This window comes from Heteronotia binoei, chromosome 15 (genome assembly GCF_032191835.1).
Source record: "Heteronotia binoei isolate CCM8104 ecotype False Entrance Well chromosome 15, APGP_CSIRO_Hbin_v1, whole genome shotgun sequence".
Taxonomy (NCBI): Eukaryota; Metazoa; Chordata; class Lepidosauria; order Squamata; family Gekkonidae; genus Heteronotia; species Heteronotia binoei.
In genome coordinates this window covers 53,496,287-53,518,170 of record NC_083237.1, presented here as the reverse complement: position 1 = coordinate 53,518,170, position 21,884 = coordinate 53,496,287, and the positions used below count along the sequence as shown (strand labels likewise).

The following is a 21,884-nucleotide window of genomic DNA, read 5'->3' as shown; positions in this document are numbered from 1 at the left end:
GTGTATGCACACTTCAGATAGAAGTGCGCAGTGACTCATGAAACCTCATCCCCTGCCTCAAATTTTTTTAGTCTATAACAGGGGTGGCCAAACTTGCATAACATAAGAACCCCATGTAATAAATGTCAGATGTTTGAGAGCCGAATACATGAACATCAGATGTTTGAGAACTGGGAGAGCCAGTTTGGTGTAGTGGTTAAGTGTGCGGACTCTTATCTGGGAGAACCGGGTTTGATCCCCCACTCCTCCACTTGCACCTGCTAGCATGACCTTGGGTCAGCCATAGCTCTGGCAGAGGTTGTCCTTGAAAGGGCAGCTGCTGTGAGAGCCCTCTCCAGCCCCACCCACCTCAGAGGGTGTCTGTTGTGGGGGAGGAAGGTAAAGGAGATTGTGAGCCGCTCTGAGTGGACGGCGGGATATAAATCCAATATCATCTTCTTCTTCTTCTGCAAGACAGGAAGGAAGGAAAATAGATGGGGGAGGAAGAGAGAGTTAGAAAGAAAGCAACTTTAACTTTAAATGTCACCAGCTGGTTTTGTTTGGAGAAGTGATTTAAAAAGACAAATGCCTTCTCCAAGCCAGCCTACGGGGTGGTGTGGTCTTCAAGAGCCACAGGTGGATCCTGAGCCGCAGTTTGGCCACCCCTGGTCTATAACATGCTAGTGGATTCTTGCTCTTTTCTATGAATTAAATAAATGAAAGGGTTTAAAAAAGAGAGTGATTGTGCTATGTAGGCAATAGAACGATTCTTCATCTTTGCAAATGGCCAGTAAGAAAAGCATGCTCCCATTTTTGCTACAGGCAGCACCATAAGACAGGGGTTTGCCATCCTTTTTCTTAATGAGAACTATTTTTGGACCACTCCCCAATGTGATACGAAGTACTGTTCTGTCTTGGAAGCCAAACATAGCTTCATTTATGGCGCTTTTCCAAGTCTGTTAGCTAAGCAGCCTGAGGGAATAAAAGCTCTTTGAAAAACAAAATAAAACAAACTAAAACCCCCAGCAACCCTGGAACAGATCTTGATCTTCTAGGGCAGCGTTTCCCATTTGCAGGGTCGCGACCTAGTTCTGGGCCATGGAAGCCTTAATACCAGGTCTCCAGGGGTGGCCTGACAACCCCTCTCTATCTTCAGTGCTGCACCGCGCTCCAGCCCCTTCCCCCCATACGAACGCCGCCTGTAGTACTTAGAGAGCACTACAGACACTGCACGCTGGCCGGAAGCCCTCCCCTGTCCCTCTCTAATGTTCAGAAACATCAGAGAGGGCAGGGAAAGCTCCTGGCCGGCGCACAGTCTCTGTATCCCTCCCTGAGCGTCCTTCACCCAGACCATGGGGAAGGAACCGGGCCACGAAGGGGGAAAGTTTGGGAAACCTTGCTCTAGGAAATGCAAAAATTACTGCTAACTCACCAGCAGCCAGTTGGAGGATACCCATATTCTAAGGAAAAATCTTTGAAAAAGTTAACAGTCACCTACACAACAACGTTCTTGGCTTCATGAAATGTATGACAATATATCAGTCCTGTTCTAAGCAGAGTTACACCCTTCTAAGCCTGTTGATTTTAGTAGTCTTGAAAAGGCACAGCTCTGCTTAGGATGGCGCTGTAAGTCAGGCATATCATCACTCACCTGGTGGCTTTAGACAAGAAAAAGTCACCTGGCAACTTGGAAAGAAAACTTTGCAAAATATTTGTGGAAGAACCACATGTGGCTCCTGAGTTACAGTTTGGCCACCCCTGCTCCAAACCATTTAAGGCTTTAAGGATCAGAACCAGCACCTTGAGCTTGATTTGGAAACCAATAGGCAACCAGTTGTTGTTCAGTCGCACAGTTGAGTCTGACTTTTTGTGACCCCATGGACAAAGTCATCCCAGGCCCTCCTGTCTTCCACCATCCTCCGAAGTCTGTTGAAATTCATGTTTGTTACATCAGTAACACTGTCCAGCCATCTCATCTTTTGCCATCCCCTTCTTCTTTCGCCTTCTGTCTTTCCTAGCATCAGGATCTTCTCCAGGGAGTGCTCCATTCTCATTTGGCGGCCAAAGTATTTCAGCTTCAGCATCTGACCTTCTAGGGAACAGTCTGGGTTGATTTCCCTTAGGACTGACTGATTTGATCTTCTTGCAGTCCAAGGGACTCTCAAGAGTCTTCTCCAGCACCACATCTCAAAAGCATCTATTCTTCTGCGCTCGGCCTTCCTTATGGTCCAGCTCTCAAAGGCATACATTACAACTGGGAATACCATCGCTTTGACTATACGGACTTTTGTTGGCAGGCTGATGTCTCTACTTTTTATTATACTGCCCAGGTTCGCCATAGCTGTCCTCCCAAGGAGCAAACGTCTTTTAATTTCATGGCTACAGTCACCATCTGCAGTGATCTTGAATCCCAGAAATTTGAAGTCTGACACTACTTCCATGTATTTCCCTTCTATTTGCCAAGGTGTGATGGGGCCAGATGCCATGATCTTAGTTTTTTTGATGTTGAGTTTCAAGCCTACTTTTGTGCTCTCCTCTTTCACCCTCAACAAGAGGTTCTTTAGGTCCGCCTCACTTTCTGCCGTTAGAGTAGTGTCACCTGCATATCTGAGGTTGTTGATGTTTTTCCCGGCAATCTTAATTCCGGCTTGTGCTTCATCCAGGCCAGCATTCCGCATGATGTACTCTGCATATAAATTAAATAAGCAGGGTGACAATATACATCCTTGTTGAACTCCTTTTCCTTTTCTAAACCAATCAGTTGTTCCATATCCCGTTCTGACCGTTGCTTCTTGACCCTTATACAGGTTTCTCAGGAGACATGTGAGGTGGTCTGGTACTCCCATCTCTTTAAGGACTTGCCACAGTTTGTTGTGATCCACGCAATCAAAGGCTTTAGCATAGTCAATGAAGCAGAAATAAACGTTTTTCTCATACTCCCGTGTTTTCTCCATAATCCATCGAATGTTGGCAATTTGATCTCTAGTTCCTCTACCTCTCCGAAGCCCAGCTTGAACTTCTCATAGTTCCCGATCTACGTACTGCTGAAGCCTAGCTTGTAGGATCTTTAACATGACCTTGCTGCCATGTGAAATGAGTGCAATGGTGCGATAGTTTGAACATTCCTTGGCGTTACCCTTCTTTGGGATTGGAATATAAACTGATCTTTTCCAATCCTGTGGCCACTGTTGCGTTTTCCAAATTTGTTGACATAATGTGTGCATTACTTTAACAGCATAATCTTTTAGGACTTTGAATAGCTCAATTGGGATACCATCATCTCCGCTCGCTTTGTTGTTAGTAATGCTTTCTAAAGCCCATTTGACTTCACACTCCAGAATGTCTGGCTCAAGATCAGCAATTTCACCGTCATGGTTGTCTGGGACAATGAGATCCTTCTTGTATAATTCTTCTGTGTATTTTTACCAGCTCTTCCTGATCTACTTCTGTTAGGTCCCTACCATTTTTGTCCTTTATCATGGCCATCTTTGCATGAAACGTTCCCTTGATTTCTCCAGTTTTCTTGAATAGATCTCTTGTCCTTCCCATTCTGTTATTTTCCTCTATTGCTTTGCATTGTTCCTGTAGGAAGGCCTTCTTATTTCTCCTTGCTGTTCTCTGGAAATCTGCATTCAGTTGGATGAATCTTCCCTTTTCACCTTTGCCTTTCCCTTTCCTTCTTTCCTCAGCTATTTGTAAAGCCTCATCAGACAGCCACTTTGCTTTCTTGCATTTCTTTTTCTTCGGGATGGTGCTGATTGCTGCCTTCTGTACAATGTCATGAACCTCCATCCATAGTTCTTCAGGCACTCTGTCTATCAACTCTAGTTTCTTAAACCCTATTCCTCACCTCCACTGTATATTCATAAGGGATGTGATCAAGGTCAAACCTGCATGGCCTAATGGCTTCCCCGGTTTTCTTCAGTTTAAGCCTGAATTTTGCAGTGAGTAGCTCATGATCTGAGCCACAGTCAGCTCCAGGTCTTGTTTTTGCTGACTGTAAGGAGCTTCTCCATCTTTGACTGCAGAGTATATAATCAATTTGATTTCTGTGTTGCCCATCAAGTGATATCCATGTGTAGAGTCCCCTTTTAGGTTGTTGGAAGAGGGTGTTCGCTACGACCAGTTAGTTCTCTTGACAAAACTCTATTAGCCTTTGCCCGGCTTCATTTTGTTCTCCAAGGCCAAACTTGTTGTTCTGGTCACCTTTTGACTTCCTACGTTGGCATTCCAGTCCCCTATGATGAGGACATCTTTTTTGGTGTTAATTCTAGAAGGTGTTATAGATCTTCATTGAACTGGTCCACTTCAGCCTCTTCTGCATCAGTGGTTGGGGCATAGACTTGGATTACTGTGATATTGAATGGTTTGCCTTGGATACGGACAGAGATCATTCTGGCATTTTTGAGATTGTATCCCATTACTGCCTTCCTCACTCTCTTGTTAACTATAAAGGCCACACCATTTCTTCTACGGGACTCTTGCCCACAATAATAGATGTAGTGATCCTCTGAGTTAAATTCACCCATTCCCATCCATTTTAGTTCAGTGATTCCCAAGATGTTGATGTTTAGTCTTGCCATCTCTTGTTTTACCACATCTAGCTTACCTTCATTCATAGATTTTACATTCCACGTTCTGATGCAGTATTGTTCTTTGCAGCATCGGACTGTTCTTTCACCATCAGACACATCCACAGCTGAGCGTCCTTTCAGCTTTGGCCCAGCCACTTCACTCTTTCTGTGGTTACTTGAACGCTCTTCCCCAGTAGCATATTGGGCACCTTCTGACCTGAGGGGCTCATCTTCCAGGGCTATATTTTTAGCCTTTTGTTTCTGTTCATGGGGTTTTCTTGGCAAGGATACTGGAGTGGTTTGCCATTTCCTTCTCCAGTGGATCACATTTAGTCTAGGTTCTCAGCTGTGGCCTGTCCATCTTGGGTGGCCCTGCATGGCATAGCCCACAGCCTCATCGAACCGCGCAAGCCCTCTTGCCACGACAAGACAGCTGCTTAAATACAGGCTGAATATGGGAAGACCATGATGAATGGGTTAACAACCTAGCAGCTGCATTCTGTATAACCTGACTAGCTCTGTGGCTTTATCACAGAAGCATAGAGTTGGAAGGGACCTCCAGGGTCATTTAGTCCAACTCCCTGCACAATGCAGGAAACTCACAAATACCTCCCCCTAACTTCACAGGATCCTCATTGGCCATCTAGCCTCTGTTTAAAAACTCCAAGGAAGGAGAGCCCACCACCTCCTGAGGAAGCCTGTTCCACTGAGAAACCGCTCTAACGGTCAGGAAGTTCTTCCTAATGTTGAGCCGAAAACTTTGGATTTAATTTCAACCCGTTGGTTCTGGTCCTACCTTCTAGGGCCACAGAAAACAATTCCACCCCGCCCTCTATATGGCAGCCCTTCAAGTACATGAAGATGGTGATCATATCACCTCTCAGCCGCCTCCTCATGCTTGCTGCGTGGTCCCTGACTGGTTGGGACCATGCATTGAGGAAGAAAGAAGGAGCCTTTTTAAAAATGGTACCAAAAAGCATCAGCACCTAAGAAGAACGGTGGCTGCAAACAAAGGAGGAAAAAGTGGGCAGTAGATTTGATCCAGGCATGCCTTCTCACCCTTGGAGAGTAGCCACAGATGTTCAAGGGTGGGGGGAAATGGCTCGTCTGTACATAAAAGTGGCAGCACCTTATCAGGGTCTTACTTTTCCCGTGCATTTCACAGCATCATCTCAGCCTCTCTTTTCTTTCCCTGCGTCTTCCAGGCAAATGATTCTTGCAAGTGTAATGGCTGGAAGAACCCAAATCCTCCTACGGCCCCCCGGATGGATCTGCAGCAGACGGTCACCAACCTTAACGAGCCCTGTCGTAGCTGTGGGCACACGCTTGGTAAGCCCCGAGAGGTATCTTCTGCCATTGCTCCCTTCCCCAGCTTGGAAGGGCAGCTGAGTTGGCTTGGCGGAAAAAGGAACTTTTCTCTAGGGCGTTGAGTGGCAAAAAGGGATGTTCTGATTTTTCATAGGCAGGGAGTACAAGTACGGATAACAGCAAGGAGCTCTGTTATTCTTCCTATCTGCCTGTGGGCTTTTCCTCATGCTCATTTTCCTTGTTTGTAAGTTCCTGTTTCTTCCAGGGAGTGTGTGTCTGCTCCGCACCATGTTTTGCCCCCTGTGTTAGTCATTTGGATATTACACCAGTTCATGTCCGGTATAAAAACCTGCAGAGATATGACATTCGTAAACTGGTGTAATATCAAATCAGCTCCTAGAGGGAGCAAAACACATGCAGAACAGGAAACACTTACACCACCCCAAGCAACAGGAACACACAAGGGAGGAAAATGAACCCCTGTGTCTCACATTCCCTTCCTACTGAAAGCCAGTTTGGTGTAGTGGTTAAGTGCACAGACTCTTATATGGGAGAAGCGGGTTTGATTCCCCACTCTTCCACAGACAACTGCTAGAGTGACCTTGGGACAGTCATAACTCTCGCAGAGCTGTTCTACTCAAGAGCAGTTCTGTCAGAGCTCTCTCAACCCCACCTACCTCACAGGGTGTTTGATATGGGGAAGGAGATTATAATCCGTTCTGAGACTCTTTTGGTTCGTGAAGGGCAGGGTATCAATCTAATCTCTTCTTCTGCTTATTACGAACGGAGCTCACCAACCATGACATTCTATAAAAATTAAGAAGGGGTGGCCACTTGGCTGTATTTAGAGCCGCAAACATTGCTTCTCAGCTTAGATGGAGGGGTGTGCGTCTTTCTTAGGTGCCCACAGCATCTGACAGGCTTTTGTGCACAGCTCAGCAGCAGTGCATTTGCTTTGCATGCCATAAGTCCCAGGGTCAGCCCAGGACACCTCCAGTTGAAAGGATTAGATAGCAGGTGACTTGAAAGACTTGGCACCCTGGAAAGCAGCTGCCAGTCAGAGTAGACAATACTGATCTTGCTAGACCAATAATCTGAGTAGTTTGCTAGACCAATAATCACTTGTTCATGAGCAGAGGACAGTGGCTGGGGCTGAGTGGCAGAGTATCATCTTTGCATGTAGAAGATGCAGTACCAGGCATCCTGGGTTCAGATGATCAGATAATAGGTGACAAGAAAGACCTCAGAGACACTGGAGAACTGCTGCCAGTCTAGGGAAGGGTCTGTTGCTCAGTGGTAGAGCATCTCCTTGGCTCCTGGGTTCCTGCTTGAATCCCAGGTTCAATCCTCAGTGTCTCTAGTTCAGAAGGATCAGGCAGTAGGTGAAGGACCTGTGTGCGAAACCCTTCCGCCAGTCTGAGTAGATAGAAGATATTGGATTTATATCCCACCCTATACTCTGAATCTCAGAGTCTCCGAGCGGTCACAATCTCCATTACCTCCCCCCCCCCCCACAACAGACACCCTGTGAAGTGGGTGGGGCTGAGAGAGCTCTCCCAGAAGCTGCCCTTTCAAGGACAACTCCTGCGAGAGCTATGGCTGACCCAAGGCCATTCCAGCAGATGCAAGTGGAAGAGAGAGGAATCAAACCTGGTTCTTCCAGATAAGAGTCTGTGCCCTTAACCACTACACCAAACTGGCTCAGATTATGCTGAACTTGATGGGCCAGTGGGTTTGATTCAGTATGAGGCATCTTCAGATGCCCATACAAGTCAGATGAGACAAGTTTGACCTTCATAGGCCCCAGGGTCTAACTCAGCAGAAGGCGGATTCATGTGTGTTCACGCCCTTTGAATTCGTGGTGCCCTGCTTCTTGATACCGCAGGCAGGTGGGGGATGAACCATGACTCTGGCTTGTCATTGGTTCAGGTTTGAAGGGGCCCAATCAGCTTCAGAGCATGACCCAGCCTCCCTCTCCCCTGCCTGTCAGGCAATGTTTCATTAAAGCTTCTCTGCTTTATAAAATGTATTTAATCCTTGTTTACTGATATCACTATTGAATAAAATGCTTTGCCACTAACCCATGGGTCCTGCAAGACAAGAAGGAGGGATGGGAATGGAGGCCGCCAAAACTCCAAAGGCCAGCAAACCGCTTAGCTAGCCTCTCTGGTGCCTCTCGAGCAAAGCAAGGACATCACCAAGGGAGGGAATGTAACCATCTCCGGCAAGAGATAAGCGGGCGTGTGAAAGTGTTACTTGCAGGACCAACTGTAGTTTTATTATGAGAAGTAGTTTAAAGCCCAAAGCCTTTGAAGTGTATACATAAATGCCAATGGTTCAAGCTATCTGTTATCAGTTTCAATGAATCCAGGTAGAGAGTAACATTGTTGTAATCAATAAATGAAACTTAGTTTTTAACAAAGACAAGTCTGATCATTTTGAAACTTCAATGAACCCTTTGCTGACACTGCCTCTAGCTGACCATGTGTCTCACCTGGAGAATGTCTCTGAGGAGGAGATCAACCGACTCCTGGGGATGGTAGTGGACGTGGAGAACCTTTTCATGTCGGTGCACAAGGAAGAAGACACAGACACCAAGCAAGTTTACTTTTACCTCTTCAAGGTGAGCTCTAAGGTGGAGGGGAGAGAGAGTGTTGCAGAATATCCCCTACTGTGCTGGGGAACTTGCCCAGTTGAGCATTGGAGGTGCTTGAAAACCCGAAATAACCTTGTGATAGCCTGGCTAGCGTATAATGCCAGCTTTGCGGTTAATATTCCAATCAAAATTACTGCTACAAACAGTACCACTGAAAACAAGAATAAGATGAATACATATGCTTCAATCCTTATATAATTTAAACGAGTGTATACAATGTCATCATACCTTTCCTCCAAAGAAATTACAATTCATTACAAATCACAGTTTCCGACAGAGGGATTAGTAAAAGGTGAAGGTAGTCCCCTGTGCAAGCACCAGTCGTTTCCGACTCTGGGGTGATGTTGCTTTCACGACGTTTTCACAGCAGACTTCTTTACGGGGTGGTTTGCCATTGCTTTCCCCAGTCATCTACACTTTCTCCCCAGCAAGCTGGGGACTCATTTTACCGACCTCGGAAGGATGGAAGGTTGAGTCAACCTCGAGCTGGCTGGCTGAAACCCAGCTTCCACCGGGATCGAACTCAGGTCATGAGCAGAGCTTAGTACTGCAACTTTACCACTCTGCGCCGCGGGGCTCTCTGTAGAGGGATTAGTAGTATTCAACAACTCCTTCCTTCAATAATTAAAGTTCATCATGCAGTCCATGAAAAGTTCTGAAATTCTTTCAAGTAGGAAGGACCAAGAAATCCTTACAGCCTTCATAAGATGTCTCCTCTAGATTTCAAGACATTTCAATACTGGTCTTCAGTTATCAAGCTGTCAAACTGGAACCCGATTTCTGACTTGAAAGAATTTCAAACTGCCTTTGTAGTTTACCTTCTGTCAATTCTTAGACTGTAAGCTCCTTGGGGCAGGGACTTTGTCTTCTTACACATCTTGGGAGGGTCTTAAAGATGCCGCTGGACTCAAACTTTGTTCCAGTAGGAAGAATTAAGTTTGTTCCAATGTAGCGTCTCTTGGTACAGAATAGGAGGAGGCTTGCAAAGATGTCTGCTTGAGCTTTATAGCTAAGACTATTTACAAGAGCTTTTTAAACTCCTACATCCCTCTTTCCTTTCTTTCCCCTTGTGCTTCTTCACTCTTTTGCTTTATCCCTTTAGATCATTGCTGTCTCTCTTAATTAGATAGATAGATAGACAGATAGATAGACAGATAGATAGATAGATGATAGACAGATAGATAGATAGATAGATAGATTATAGATAGATAGATTATAGATAGATAGATGATAGATAGATAGATAGATAGATGATAGATAGATAGATAGATAGATAGATGATAGATAGATAGATAGATAGATAGATAGATAGATAGATAGATAGATAGATAGATAGATAGATAGATGATTTATTGTCATTGTTCTCAAAAAAAAGAAAATGAGAGCAACGAAATGAGGTGCTCTTCCACAAACATACCAACACATCAACACCCCAAAAAAGGACATATACATAAACCATTTAGATACATCTAAAAACAAATAACCATCCATGACCCTGCATTTAGCCTAACCACGGCACTTGGATAGAAGCTGCCCTTAAATCTATTTGTCTTAGCCTTCAACACTCTATATCGTCTACCTGACGGTAAGATCTCAAATAGCAAGGGACCCGGATGTGAAGGGTCCCTTAAAATCATTTGTATCTTCCTTTTACATCCCATGTTATACAAATCCACCAGTGAAGGGAGAGAACATCCACAGATCTTCTGTGCTCTTACCATCACTCTTTGGAGCACAGATAGATAGGAGCTGGCTCTTCGTGAAGCTATGGTTTCCTGTTGTTACATACCTCTCTGACCTTGACGTTTTGCCAAAAAAACAAATTTTATCATAATCTGATATTTTTCTAAAAGCAGCGAAACTCCTTTACTGCATTTTGTTTTTACTGTGTATATTTTTGTTTGTTTGTTTCCCCCCCCCTTTTCCCTTCACCCTCCTTTGCTGGGAAGTTAGTTCACCCTGTGCATTCTATAAGTGGCCCTGAGCCACTTGTGGGAAGGGCGGGATATAAATCCCGAATAAATAAATAAAAATAAATAAATAAGCTGAGCCTCTTTTGAACGTGTCAATATGCATTCTCTATACAGGGAGTTTGTTTTGCAGCTTTTTATGTTGATCATATTGTATCTACTTCTTGAACTCTGCCTGTCTGAATCTAATCCTAGGATAATGGTACAGATGTGTTATTATAGGTTTTTGTCTGGGGGGGAGAGGGGGGATTTAAAAGGTTACGATTTTGTGAATATTTGACAGCACTTGTATATCATTTGTTTTAAAGTTTAATTTAAAAAAGAGAATGGGAAAAAATACGGAGAGAGAAAGAGAGAGACAGAGAGTTTAAAAAGAACATCACATCTGGCAGTTGCAATAAAACTAACCAAGCAATTTGTTTTACAGCTCCCCTTTTGGTACCTGCAGTGGACAGTCCCCAGTATAGTGTTTTTGAGATATAGTCTTTTGCATAAAGACCGTCAACTGTTCTAGTAGGGAAACACTGTGCAGCCAGAATGGAAGCCTCTCAGAACAGATTGTGGGCACCCCCCTGACTCCCAATGTCTCAGATGGGCCCAAATAAACAAAGGCAGTGAACCACTATGTCATTTTAAGGTGGAATCTATGCTTTTCCCTTCTACAGCTCCTCCGGAAATGCATCCTGCAGATGAGCCGCCCAGTTGTGGAGGGTTCTCTTGGGAGCCCCCCATTTGAAAAGCCAAACATCGAACAGGTAAGATGGCAGGTATAAAATGCTGGGATGGGGGCAAACACTGCATCACACTTAGTTTAAAAAGCACATCAGATCTGGCAGTTGCAATAAAATTAACCAAGCAGTTTGTTTTAAAGCTCCCCTTTTGGTACCTGCCTGTATTTGTTTCTTAGGCGGCTTCATGCTGGGGGCTGTTGGTGGACAATGTTTGAATTTTGCTGGGTCATTGGACAAGATAGCTCTTTGTTCTTCGTCATCATGGTTCAGTGTGACCGGAGAGCGTCTGCAGTTTATGCAACTGCTGGAGAAGATCACTTAAGAACATAAGAGAAGTCATGTTGGATCAGGCCAAGGGCCCATCCAGGCCAGCACTCTGAGTCATGTAGTGGCCAAAACCCAGGTGTCATCAGGAGGTTTGCCAGCAGCGGCAGAACTCCAGAAGCCCTCCCCCTGTTGCCCCCCAAGCACCAAGAATACAGAGCATCACTTGCCCCGGACAGAGTGTTCCATCTCTGCCTTGTGGCTAATAGCCACTCATGGACCTCTGCTCCACAGGTTTATCCAGTCCCCTCTTGAAGCTATCTATGCTTGAAGCCACCACCACTTCCTGCAACCATGAATTCCATGTGCTAATCACCCTTTGGGTGAAGAAGCATGCGTTCTTTGTCTGCACTGCTGCGCAGCAAGTGGGTTGTAAAAAAGAGAGCTTGGCAAGGTTGAGCAAAACATGGGCTGGGTCCAATCCAGAGAGGAGAAAGCTCTTGGTTGGGGTGCTTGGACTTTTCTCACAATACGAGAACTCGTGGACATTCAGTGAAATTGCTGAACAGTTGGGTTAGAACGGATAAAAGGAAGTATTTCTTCACCCAAAGGGTGATTAGCACATGAAATTCACTGCCACAGGAGGTGGTGGCGGCTGCCAGCATAGACAGCTTCAAGAGGGGATTGGATCAACATATGGAGCAGAGGTCCATCAGTGGCTATTAGCCACAGCATATTGTTGGAACTCTCTGTTCCGGGCAGTGATGCTCTGTATTCTTGGTACTTGGGAGGGGCAACAGTGTGAGGACTTCTAGTGGTTTGGCTCCACTGGTAGACCTCCTGATGGCACTTGGTTTTTTTGGCCACTGTGCGACACAGAGTGTTGGACTGGATGGGCCATTGGACATATGAAACTGCCTTATATTGAATCAGACCCTCGGTCCATCAAAGCCAGTATTGTCTACTCAGACTGGCAGCGGCTCTCCAGGGTCTCAAGCTGAGTTTTTTTTCACACCTATTTGCCTGGTCCCTTTTTAGTTGGAGATGCCGGGGATTGAACCTGGGACCTTCTGCTAACCAAGCATAGGCTCTACCACTGAGCCACCATCTCTCCCCTGGCCTGATCCAACATGGCTTCTCTTATGTTCTTATGCTGTTTCAGTTTCTCCTGCCCTGGGGGACAACCAGTGGCCAGCCTCCCAAGGGCAGAAGCATGGAGGGACATTTCATCTGCATGCTCTTCTGTTCTGTCTCAGCAAGGAGGAAAGGGTGACCAGAAGCAGTGCTGCTGCTTTCTTCCATCCTTACAGCTGTTATCTTAAGGCTGGGAAAAATGCACAAGCCACAGTGTGCAGGCCTCAAGCTAGCCCTGTTTCAAGCTTGCATTCTAGAAGCTAAATTCTGGACCAGGTCTCCACACCTCCCTCATCTAGAAAAAGCGAGACAGAGCCTGATGCACGTCTTTGTAGCCTTAAAAAGAGCTTCTGTCACTTTAAGTCAAGAACGGAGAATGGAAATCTTACCTGGTCACCTGGCGACAATTCTTACTCGCCACAGGGGACCAGGTGAGAGGCTGCTTGCAGGCTTGCTCCCAACCTGTCCTGCCACTTCCCTTCCCCTTTCTCTCCCCAGGGTGTCTTAAACTTTGTGCAGTACAAGTTCAGCCACCTGCCCACCAAGGAGCGGCAGACCATGTTTGAGCTCTCCAAGATGTTCCTTCTGTGCCTGAACTATTGGAAGCTAGAAACGCCATCCCAGTTTCGCCAGCGCTCTCAGAACGATGATGTGGCGACCTACAAGGTCAACTACACCCGGTGAGCCAGGGGAAGGGAAGCGGGAGAGTTCAAGTCTGGGAGGACGTCGTCACCCTCCAGGATGTCGGTACTTCCCTTCGCAATGGGTGAAGTTGCGTGTGGATCTGAGGGGCGCCCAGAGAGCCAGTATGCTGTAGTGGTTAAGTGTGTGGACTCTTACCTGGGAGAACCGGGTTTGATTCCCCACTCCTCCACTTGCAGCTGCTGGAATGGCCTTGGGTCAGCCAGAGCTCTCTTATCTGGGAGAACTGGGTTTGATTCCCCGCTCCTCCACTTGCAGCTGCTGGAATGGCCTTGGGTCAGCCAGAGCTCTCTTATCTGGGAGAACTGGGTTTGATTCCCCGCTCCTCCACTTGCAGCTGCTGGAATGGCCTTGGGTCAGCCATAGCTCTCATAGGAGTTGTCCTTGAAAGGGCAGCTGCTGTGAGAGCTCTCTCAGCCCCACCTAACCTCACAGGGTGTTTGTTATGGGGGAGGAAGGTAAAGGAGATTGTGAGCCACTCTGAGACACTGAGAGTATAGCACGGGATATAAACCCAATATCATAATTTTCTTCTTCCTCTTTCTCCACCTCTTCTTCCTCCTCCTTCTCCTCTTTTTCTTCCTCCTCCTCTTCCTCTCTGCTGAGCAACCGCTGGCTGTTCAGTGGTCACATCTATGGAACAGGTGTATGACAACTTGTGACTTTCGGGAAGTCTGCTTCACACAGCCTCTCACAGTTCTTCCTCCCGCCCTCCTTTCCTGCTGCAGGTGGCTGTGCTACTGCCACGTCCCCCAGAGCTGCGATAGCCTCCCTCGCTACGAAACCACCCAGGTCTTTGGGCGCAACCTCCTCAAGTCCACTTTCACCGTAACTCGCCGACAGCTGCTGGAGAAGTTCCGGGTGGAGAAAGACAAGCTGGTCCCGGAGAAGCGGACCCTCATCCTCACGCATTTCCCTAAGTAAGCCTGGTTCCGTGAAGCACTGCGTCGGGAAAGAGAGGCGTTGGGCCTCTGGTTGCAATATGGCCTTGTTTGGGAGTCTCAGATATCTCCCTTCTAACTTTACGATTCTATTCTATGAGAAATGCAACCATGATATTACAGGTATCTGAGTTCTAGCGTACTCTAGGAGGATCAGAGAAGGGACATAATTTCAGGGATAAATTATGCAGGTAGGTGCTGATTCACCTGCAGTTCCATATGGCTCCCACTGTGTTCTCTGAGAGCCAGTGTGGTGCAGCGGTTAAGAGCGGCGGACTCTTATGTTTGGTTCCCTGCTCCTCCACATGAAAAACCAAAAAGAACAACACGGAAAAATGGAGCAGGTAAGAAGCACAAAGGCATCCACAACAGACCAGCCTCAAATATAGAAAAAAATTGAACAATTTATATGCAAAGCATAGAATACTTACAAGAGGATACAAAATTGCAATAGTGTAAATACAGACCACACCCGTACACCGAGTCCTTTCAACTGCAGTAAATGCTTTACCTTTCGAAGTAGTGGGTAAGGGATGTGGCCGTAATTCATATTTAGAGTGTTTGAAGCATTGGTCTCTTGTGTAAATGGCATAAGTGTTCATGAAGCTTGTACATCCCTGGTGCAGTTTTGTACCTTGCTGCTAGTTTCTACACTGGCTGTGTTTGAAAGAAGAATTGGAGCGTTGGACTCTGTTTATACGGCTTGAGACAATACATTCCTGACCCATTCCTTCGGAGGATAAAGCCTTTATTGCAGTTGAAAGGACTCGGGGTATGGGTGTGGATGCCTTTGTGCTTCTTCCTTCCTCCTCCACATGAAGCCTGCTGGGTGACCATGGGTCATTCATGGTTCTCTCAAAGCTGTTCTCTCAAGAGCAGCTCTCTTGGCCCCACCTACCTCCCAGGGTTGTGGCAAGAGGAAGGGAAGGAGATTTTAAGCTGCTCTGTGGCTCCAAGCAAAGGGTGATGATGAAGATGATATTGGATTTATATCCCGCCCTCCACTCCGAAGAGTCTCAAAGCGGCTCACAATCTCCTTTACCTTCCTCCCCCACAACAAACACCCTGTGAGGTGGGTGGGGCTGGAGAGGGCTCTCCCAGCAGCTGCCCTTTCAAGGACAACTTCTTCCAGAGCTATGGCTGACTCAAGGCCATTCCAGCAGGTGCAAGTGGAGGAGTGGGGAATCAAACCCAGTTCTCCCAGATAAGAGTCCACACACTTAACCACTACACCAAACTGGCTCTCCAGGGTGGGGTATAAATCCAATCTCCTCTTCTTTGTAAATGGGCTGCTGTTCAGGATGGTGTTTTTATATAAAGGAATAGGGCTGCAGTAAAACTAAATGATTCAGGAGGATGCTTTTACAAAGGGCCAAGAGCTGTCGTTTGTGGCACTTTTGTTGGGTGCCTTTCTAGTTTTTACTGCTTTGTTTCTAAATTCTGTAATCCATTTAAGACCCTTTAAATGTGTTTTATAATCTCTCTGTTTTTCCGCACAACTGCTGTGTGGTGTTGGTAATTAACACCCTTTTTTTTTTTAAAAAAAAGAAGGGTGGGAACAGAGGCCTTAGCTCTGTCCAGCCCCACTGATTCCGGTGCATCTGGATTCCTCCTTGTCCAGGTTTCTGTCGATGCTGGAGGAAGAAATCTACGGAGAGAGCTCCCCAATCTGGGAGGCTGATTTCACAATGCCTGCAGCAGAGGGAGCCCCGCTTGTTCCCCGGCCAGGTAGGCTAAGTCAGTTTGGCAGCTGTCCATACAGCCTGTGGAGCACCTGAACAGATGAAGGTATGTTAATACGCTGCCAAGCCAGCTATCTCAAAAAGTATGCTCAGGTGCTAAGGAAACACTGACCAAAGCAATAGGAAGAATGGAAAATTTCCACCAGGACAAACATATTCCAGTCTTACCCCATTGAGGAGGATCTAAATGTTTTAAGAGTAGTGGGTTGGATCTTGGGGATCCATTCCTTTAGCAGTGGCAATTTTCTTTGGCGCCAGAAGTTTTCCCCAAATGTGGGAGTCTCTTGCGTCAAGGGAAGACTGCTTGCATTGGAGCAAAGTGGAACAAGATCCAATCTGTTGGGCTTCATATATAAACAAAGGGTGGCCCTGAAATGTCGCAGTTTCTTCAGCTTTTCTATTGTTCCTTAACAGAACATGTGCTGCAGTCTTGACTATTACAGCAACCCTGTTATGACCCCCTGCGCCCCCTTTAGTCCTCATCAAGGGTGGGGCCTCTTGCAGCTGCCTGGCCCCAGCCCAGGATGGCTTGTTTAACTGCCACCAGGGGAAGGGCCCTCTCAGTTGTGGCCCCTACCCTGTGGAATGCACTCTTGGATGACGCCGGCGCCCTGCGGGACTTATTTAGTTTCTGCAGGGCATGCAAAGCTGAATTGCTTAGGTTGGCCTTTGGAGGGTAACTATGCTTGGGCTGTTTTAATAGTGGTATGGTGACAGCCTTGTATTTTAATGTTAATATTTTATAGGCTGTTTGTTTTTACCTTAATTGGTTTTAATGTTGTAAGTTGCCAGGAGACCAAAATCAAATAAAGAAATAAAGGTGCCAGACCTTACAAAGCTGCTTCCTCACTGATAGAGATTTATCGTGTTGCTGCTTTTTCAGCAGCCAAAATTCTAGCTGCTGCCCAAATGAAGAAGTCAGAGGACTTGGTGGAGGGGGAGAGGTGATCCAAGCCTTGTTCTGTGACACACACAGTGCTTTTTTTTCTAAGTGGAATTCTACCACCTGTTCTTTACTGCCAGGGCTTTTTTTGTAGCAGGAACTCCTTTGCATATTAGACCATCCCCCCTCCCCAAAGTAGCCAATCCTCCAAGAATTTACAGAGCTTTTAGAGAGAGCCAGTTTGGTGTAGTGGTTAAGTGGTGCGGATTCTAATCTGGGAGAACCGGATTTGATTCCCCACTCCTCCACTTTCAGTTGCTGGAATGGCCATGGGTTAGCCATAACTTTCAGAGGAGTTGTCCTTGAAAGGGCAGCTGCTGTAAGAGCTCTCTCAGCCCCAACCACCTCACAGGGTGTCTGTTGTGTGTGGGGGGGGCGGGAAGGTAAAGGAGATTGTGACCGCTCTGAGACTCTGATTCAGAGAGAAGGGCGGAGTATAAATCTGCAGTCTTCTTAGTACAGGGCCTACTGTAAGCTCCACGAGGATTGGCTACATCGGGGGGGTGGCCAAATATTCAAAGGAGTTCCTGCCACAAAAAAAGCCCTGCTTCCTGCTGATACTTCACATCCTGATGGGGTTGTATGTTTACTGTTTTTCCTGCCCAGCGATCAGCACGGTTCCCGCAGCCAGCACGCCTCTCTTCAACAAGTCTTTGAGCTGCAGTTCCTCCTTGGCATCCATCAGCCTGGATGGCAGTACCTTGGAATCTGTGCCAGGTAATGTCACTAAGGAGGGGGAATGTGGCTGTTAGGCCAGACCAGGGGTGGCCAAACTGTGGCTCGGGAGCCACATGTGGTTCTTTCACACATATTGTGTGGCTCTTGAAGCCCCCACCACCCCAGCAGCCAGCTTGGAGAAGACATTCGGCGGCTTGGAGAATGCACGTAAAGTTGCTTTCTTTCCACCTCCCCCCCCATCTGTTTGCCTCCCTCCTTCAAACATTTGACATTCGTGTCTTGTGGCTCTCAAAACATCTGATGTTTATTCTCTGTGGCTCTTACATTAACCAAGTTTGGCCACCCTAGGAAGCAAGTTTGGCCACCCCTAGGCCAGACCATGTGCATGATGTGAGATAGTCACCTCTGAAGAACGTCATCCTCCCCCTAGCTTAAAGATTTCTTTTTCTTGAACGTCCAGTCTCCCAAACCCTGAAACTTACAGGGAGAGACCTGATGATGTCGTGGGTCAAGTGGCCATTCCAGTCAAAGCTGAGTTTGGCCCATGAAATTATTTGAGTTGGGCAATAAAACCAGTAAAATTCTTGAAGTGGTGTGAAAAGTTGAAAGCCAGCAGCAACATAAGAACACAGAACAGCCTAAAAACCCAGTGAGTAAAGAAAGCAGCAGCAAAACTCATCCAAAGCATAGAAAAGGGCTAAGTAAAGCACCTCAGAATCATTTGGAACCCAAAGACAGAAGCAGTGGTTTCTGGGAATTGCGTCAAGCGGCTGGTGTTGGTAGCCCATTCTTACAACCTCGTACCTATGGGACTGCCTCTCCTGTTACAACTCACCACTCTCCCTTCAGTCATCGTCTGGGGGCCTCTTGCAGGTGCCTGGCCCCAAGCTGTCACAAGGGGAGGGGCCTTCTCAGTTGTGGCTCCTATCCTGTAGAATGTTCTCTCAGATAATGCCTGTGCCCTGCCGGACTGTTTTCGTTTCTGCAGGGTATGCAGGGTGTTTAGGCTGTTTTACTAGCGTTATGGTGACTGCAACATATTTTAATGTTAATATTTAATATTTGTCATTTGTTTTTATGTTGTTATTGCTATTTTTACTACTATTGTCGTTTTTGATGCTGTAAGTCGCTGTGAGACCCTTTGGGTGAGTGGCGACTAAAAAAATCAAATCGATAAATACCTGTCGTGTCTGCACTGATGCCTTTCCCGTTTCCTGCCCAGGTGAGAAGAGGAAGTTGCCTGAGAGCTTGACCATCGAGGATGCCAAGCGGATCCGGGTGCTGGGTGACATCCCGATGGAGCTGGTCAACGAAGTGATGCTGACGATCACGGATCCGGCGGCCATGCTTGGGCCAGAGGTGCGCGAAGAGGCAGAGGGAGAAAGGAACGGGGCTTCGCCAGCATCAGAGATGGCCTGACACCCCCTCCCCCAGCACACCAAATTGGTTTATTTTGGAGAATTTTGTCAGTTCTGTCGGGGGAATTGACCCCTGGATCTGAGGCTAAGTCTTTTAAGATCCTGCAGGAGCTCAGGCTCTGGAAAGCTGGCAATGAAAGGGCAGGGGCAAGGCACTACGTCCCTGGAAGAGCACTACGCTCTACTGGCTGAAATCTACTGGTGATCCTCGGCCCTAAAGAGGCCTGGAACTCTCTGCTGGAAGACGCCAGGGCCCTGCAGGATCTTTCACAATTCCGCAGGGCCTGCAAAGCAGAGATGTTCCGCCAGGTTTTCGTTTGAGGACAGCGACGGCTACTGGGCTGGTACCGCCCCCTCCCCTACTTAAGAGGGGAGCTGCTCCCAATGCCTGGAATAGCAGAATTACAGCACACTATAAAGTATGTTCCTTGGGCTGCAACTATTTTAAATTCCTGGTTTTATTGATTTTATGTGTACCTTTTGTTGTACATCGCCTGGAGCCCAGCATTGGCTGGGAGGAGGCAATTCATACATTTTATAATAATAATAATTCCAGAGGTGGAGGGCAGCTGCAGGAAAAGTGGTGGGGGGTTTTTAAGCTCATGTGAATACAAAATATCAACCATTTCCCCCAAACTGGCTCAGCTTGCTTGGCTAGCATCCTATGGGCTTGACAATGAATTTAAGATTGAAAAATCCCGGGCTGTGCACAAAAAATTGGAAGAGCTGTGCTGAGAGAAATTAGAAGCAAAGGATTCTAGGAGCTACGCCAAGTCCCTTATCTGCTTGCAAGAAAGGATGCCAAACAAGCTGTGGCTCCGTCCCACCTCCAGACCTTGCATGCTGTCCAATACTGAATTCCATCCATGTTTTTCCTTCCCCTTGCAGACTAGCCTGCTGTCTGCAAATGCAGCCCGGGATGAGACGGCTCGCCTGGAGGAGCGCCGTGGCATCATCGAGTTCCACGTCATTGGCAACTCCCTCTCTCAGAAGTCCAACAAGAAGATCCTCATGTGGTTGGTCGGCTTGCAGAATGTTTTTTCGCACCAGCTGCCGCGCATGCCCAAGGAGTACATCACCCGCTTGGTTTTTGACCCGTAAGTTGGAAGTGGTACCGTCTGAATCATAATGGATTGGTGTTCCCACATCAAGCCTTGCAGTCCTGAAAATGGGTAAATAGAAAAGAGCTAGAGTCCAGTAGCACTTTAAGAACTAACAAGATTTGTGGCGGGGTACAAACTTTTGTGAGTCACTGCTGTCTGCTTCAGATACCTTCTTATGCGGGGCAGGGCTTTTTGTAGCAGGAATTCCTTTGCATATTAGGCCACACACCCCTGATGTAGACAGTCCTCCAAGAGCTTAAAAAAGTAGTCCCCTGTGCAAGCACCAGTCGTTTCCGACTCCGGGGTGACATTGCTTTTGCAACGTTTTCACGGCAGACTTTTTACGGAGTGGTTTGTCATTGCCTTCCCCAGTCATCTACACTTTCTCCTCAGCAAGCTGGGTACGCATTTTACCAACCTCGGAAGGCTGGAAGGCTGAGTCAATCTCGAGCCGGCTACCTGAACGCAGCTTCCGCCAGGACCGAACTCAGGTTGTGAGCAGAGCTTAGGACTGCAGTACCGCAGCTTTACCACTCTGCGCCACGAGGCTCAGGACTGCAGTACCGCAGCTTTCCACTCTGCGCCACGAGGCTCTTAGTACAGGGCCTGCTGTAAGCTTCAAGAGGATTGGCTACATCGGGGGTGGGGGGTGGCCTAATATGCAAAGGAGTTCCTGCTACAAAAAAAGCCCTGGCTGTGGGAGAATGCAACAGCAAGTGGTTCTTATGCTAGTTCCCCTAACTGTCTCTGCTTGATACCACCAAAGGGGAGACACAGCATCTAATGTTGCTTCCCTTCTCACTCCAATTCCCCTAACTGTTTGAAGAAGTGAGCAGTGACTCACAAAAGCTCCTTCCCTGACACCAATTGTGTTACTTTAAGGCGCTACTGGACTCATGCTTTTTTCTGCTGCTACAGACAGACTAGCATGGCTTCCCATCATGGAAATGGATGACTGGTGCAAATTGGTTCGATAAAGACTTGTGAATGTAAAGTATTGAATTTGTTTTTTGAACAAAGTTACAACCGAATCTGCACTTTTCAGGCGTGCGGCCACGTTAGCCTGTAGCCGAACAAAACTGGAACCCACTAAGTAGTACCTTAGAGACCCAACACATTTCCCAGGCTGTCGGCTTTCGTGAGTCAAATCTCACTTTGCCAGTTTTGACTCATTGAAGCTTATATCCCAGAAAACTTTGTTGGTTTCTAAGGGACCCCTGGGACTTGAATTTTGACCAGAACGTGAAATGTATTTGTTTATTTTTGATATCTAGCCCTTCCTCAGGGCAGGTTACAACAATAAATACATACAACAAATTTAGCCCTGTCCGTTGTCTGCAAAATTGAACCCTGGTCCAACGCTTACTTTCTCTTTTCTCAGCATGTCATGATTCTACAATACCCAGGATTCTTTGCAGGAAACCACAGCAGTTAATATTGCTGTAAAACTGATGCATGCCCAGTGTAAAGATAGGCAAGGTCAGACACTGGCTTAGTTAAGACATCAGGCAAAACCATAGTGTAATAAAACTAGCTGTAGTTAGTGTGAGTCCCTTGGCACTTCTAAGACCAACCAAGTTGAATTCTGGGTATAAGCTTTTGTGTGCATGTACGCTTCTTCAGGTGAAGCACGCATGCACTTTATAGCTTATACCCAGAATTAAACTTTGTTGGTCTTAAAGGTGTCGCTGGGCTCAGACTTTGTTCAGTTGCTTCAGACGGACACGGCTGAATCTATAGT

General features: G+C 46.8%; 1 protein-coding gene across 1 annotated transcript in view; it reads left to right on the top strand.

Moving 5' to 3' along the window:
- Positions 1–21,884, top strand: part of KAT2A (lysine acetyltransferase 2A) — a 45,475-nt gene that overhangs the window by 2,163 nt on the left and 21,428 nt on the right. The window contains 9 exon segments of the mRNA XM_060256112.1: positions 5,759–5,882; positions 8,339–8,484; positions 11,153–11,242; positions 13,115–13,296; positions 14,047–14,238; positions 15,881–15,987; positions 17,551–17,661; positions 18,845–18,981; positions 19,929–20,137. Coding sequence (XP_060112095.1) covers positions 5,759–5,882; positions 8,339–8,484; positions 11,153–11,242; positions 13,115–13,296; positions 14,047–14,238; positions 15,881–15,987; positions 17,551–17,661; positions 18,845–18,981; positions 19,929–20,137 — 1,298 coding nt within the window.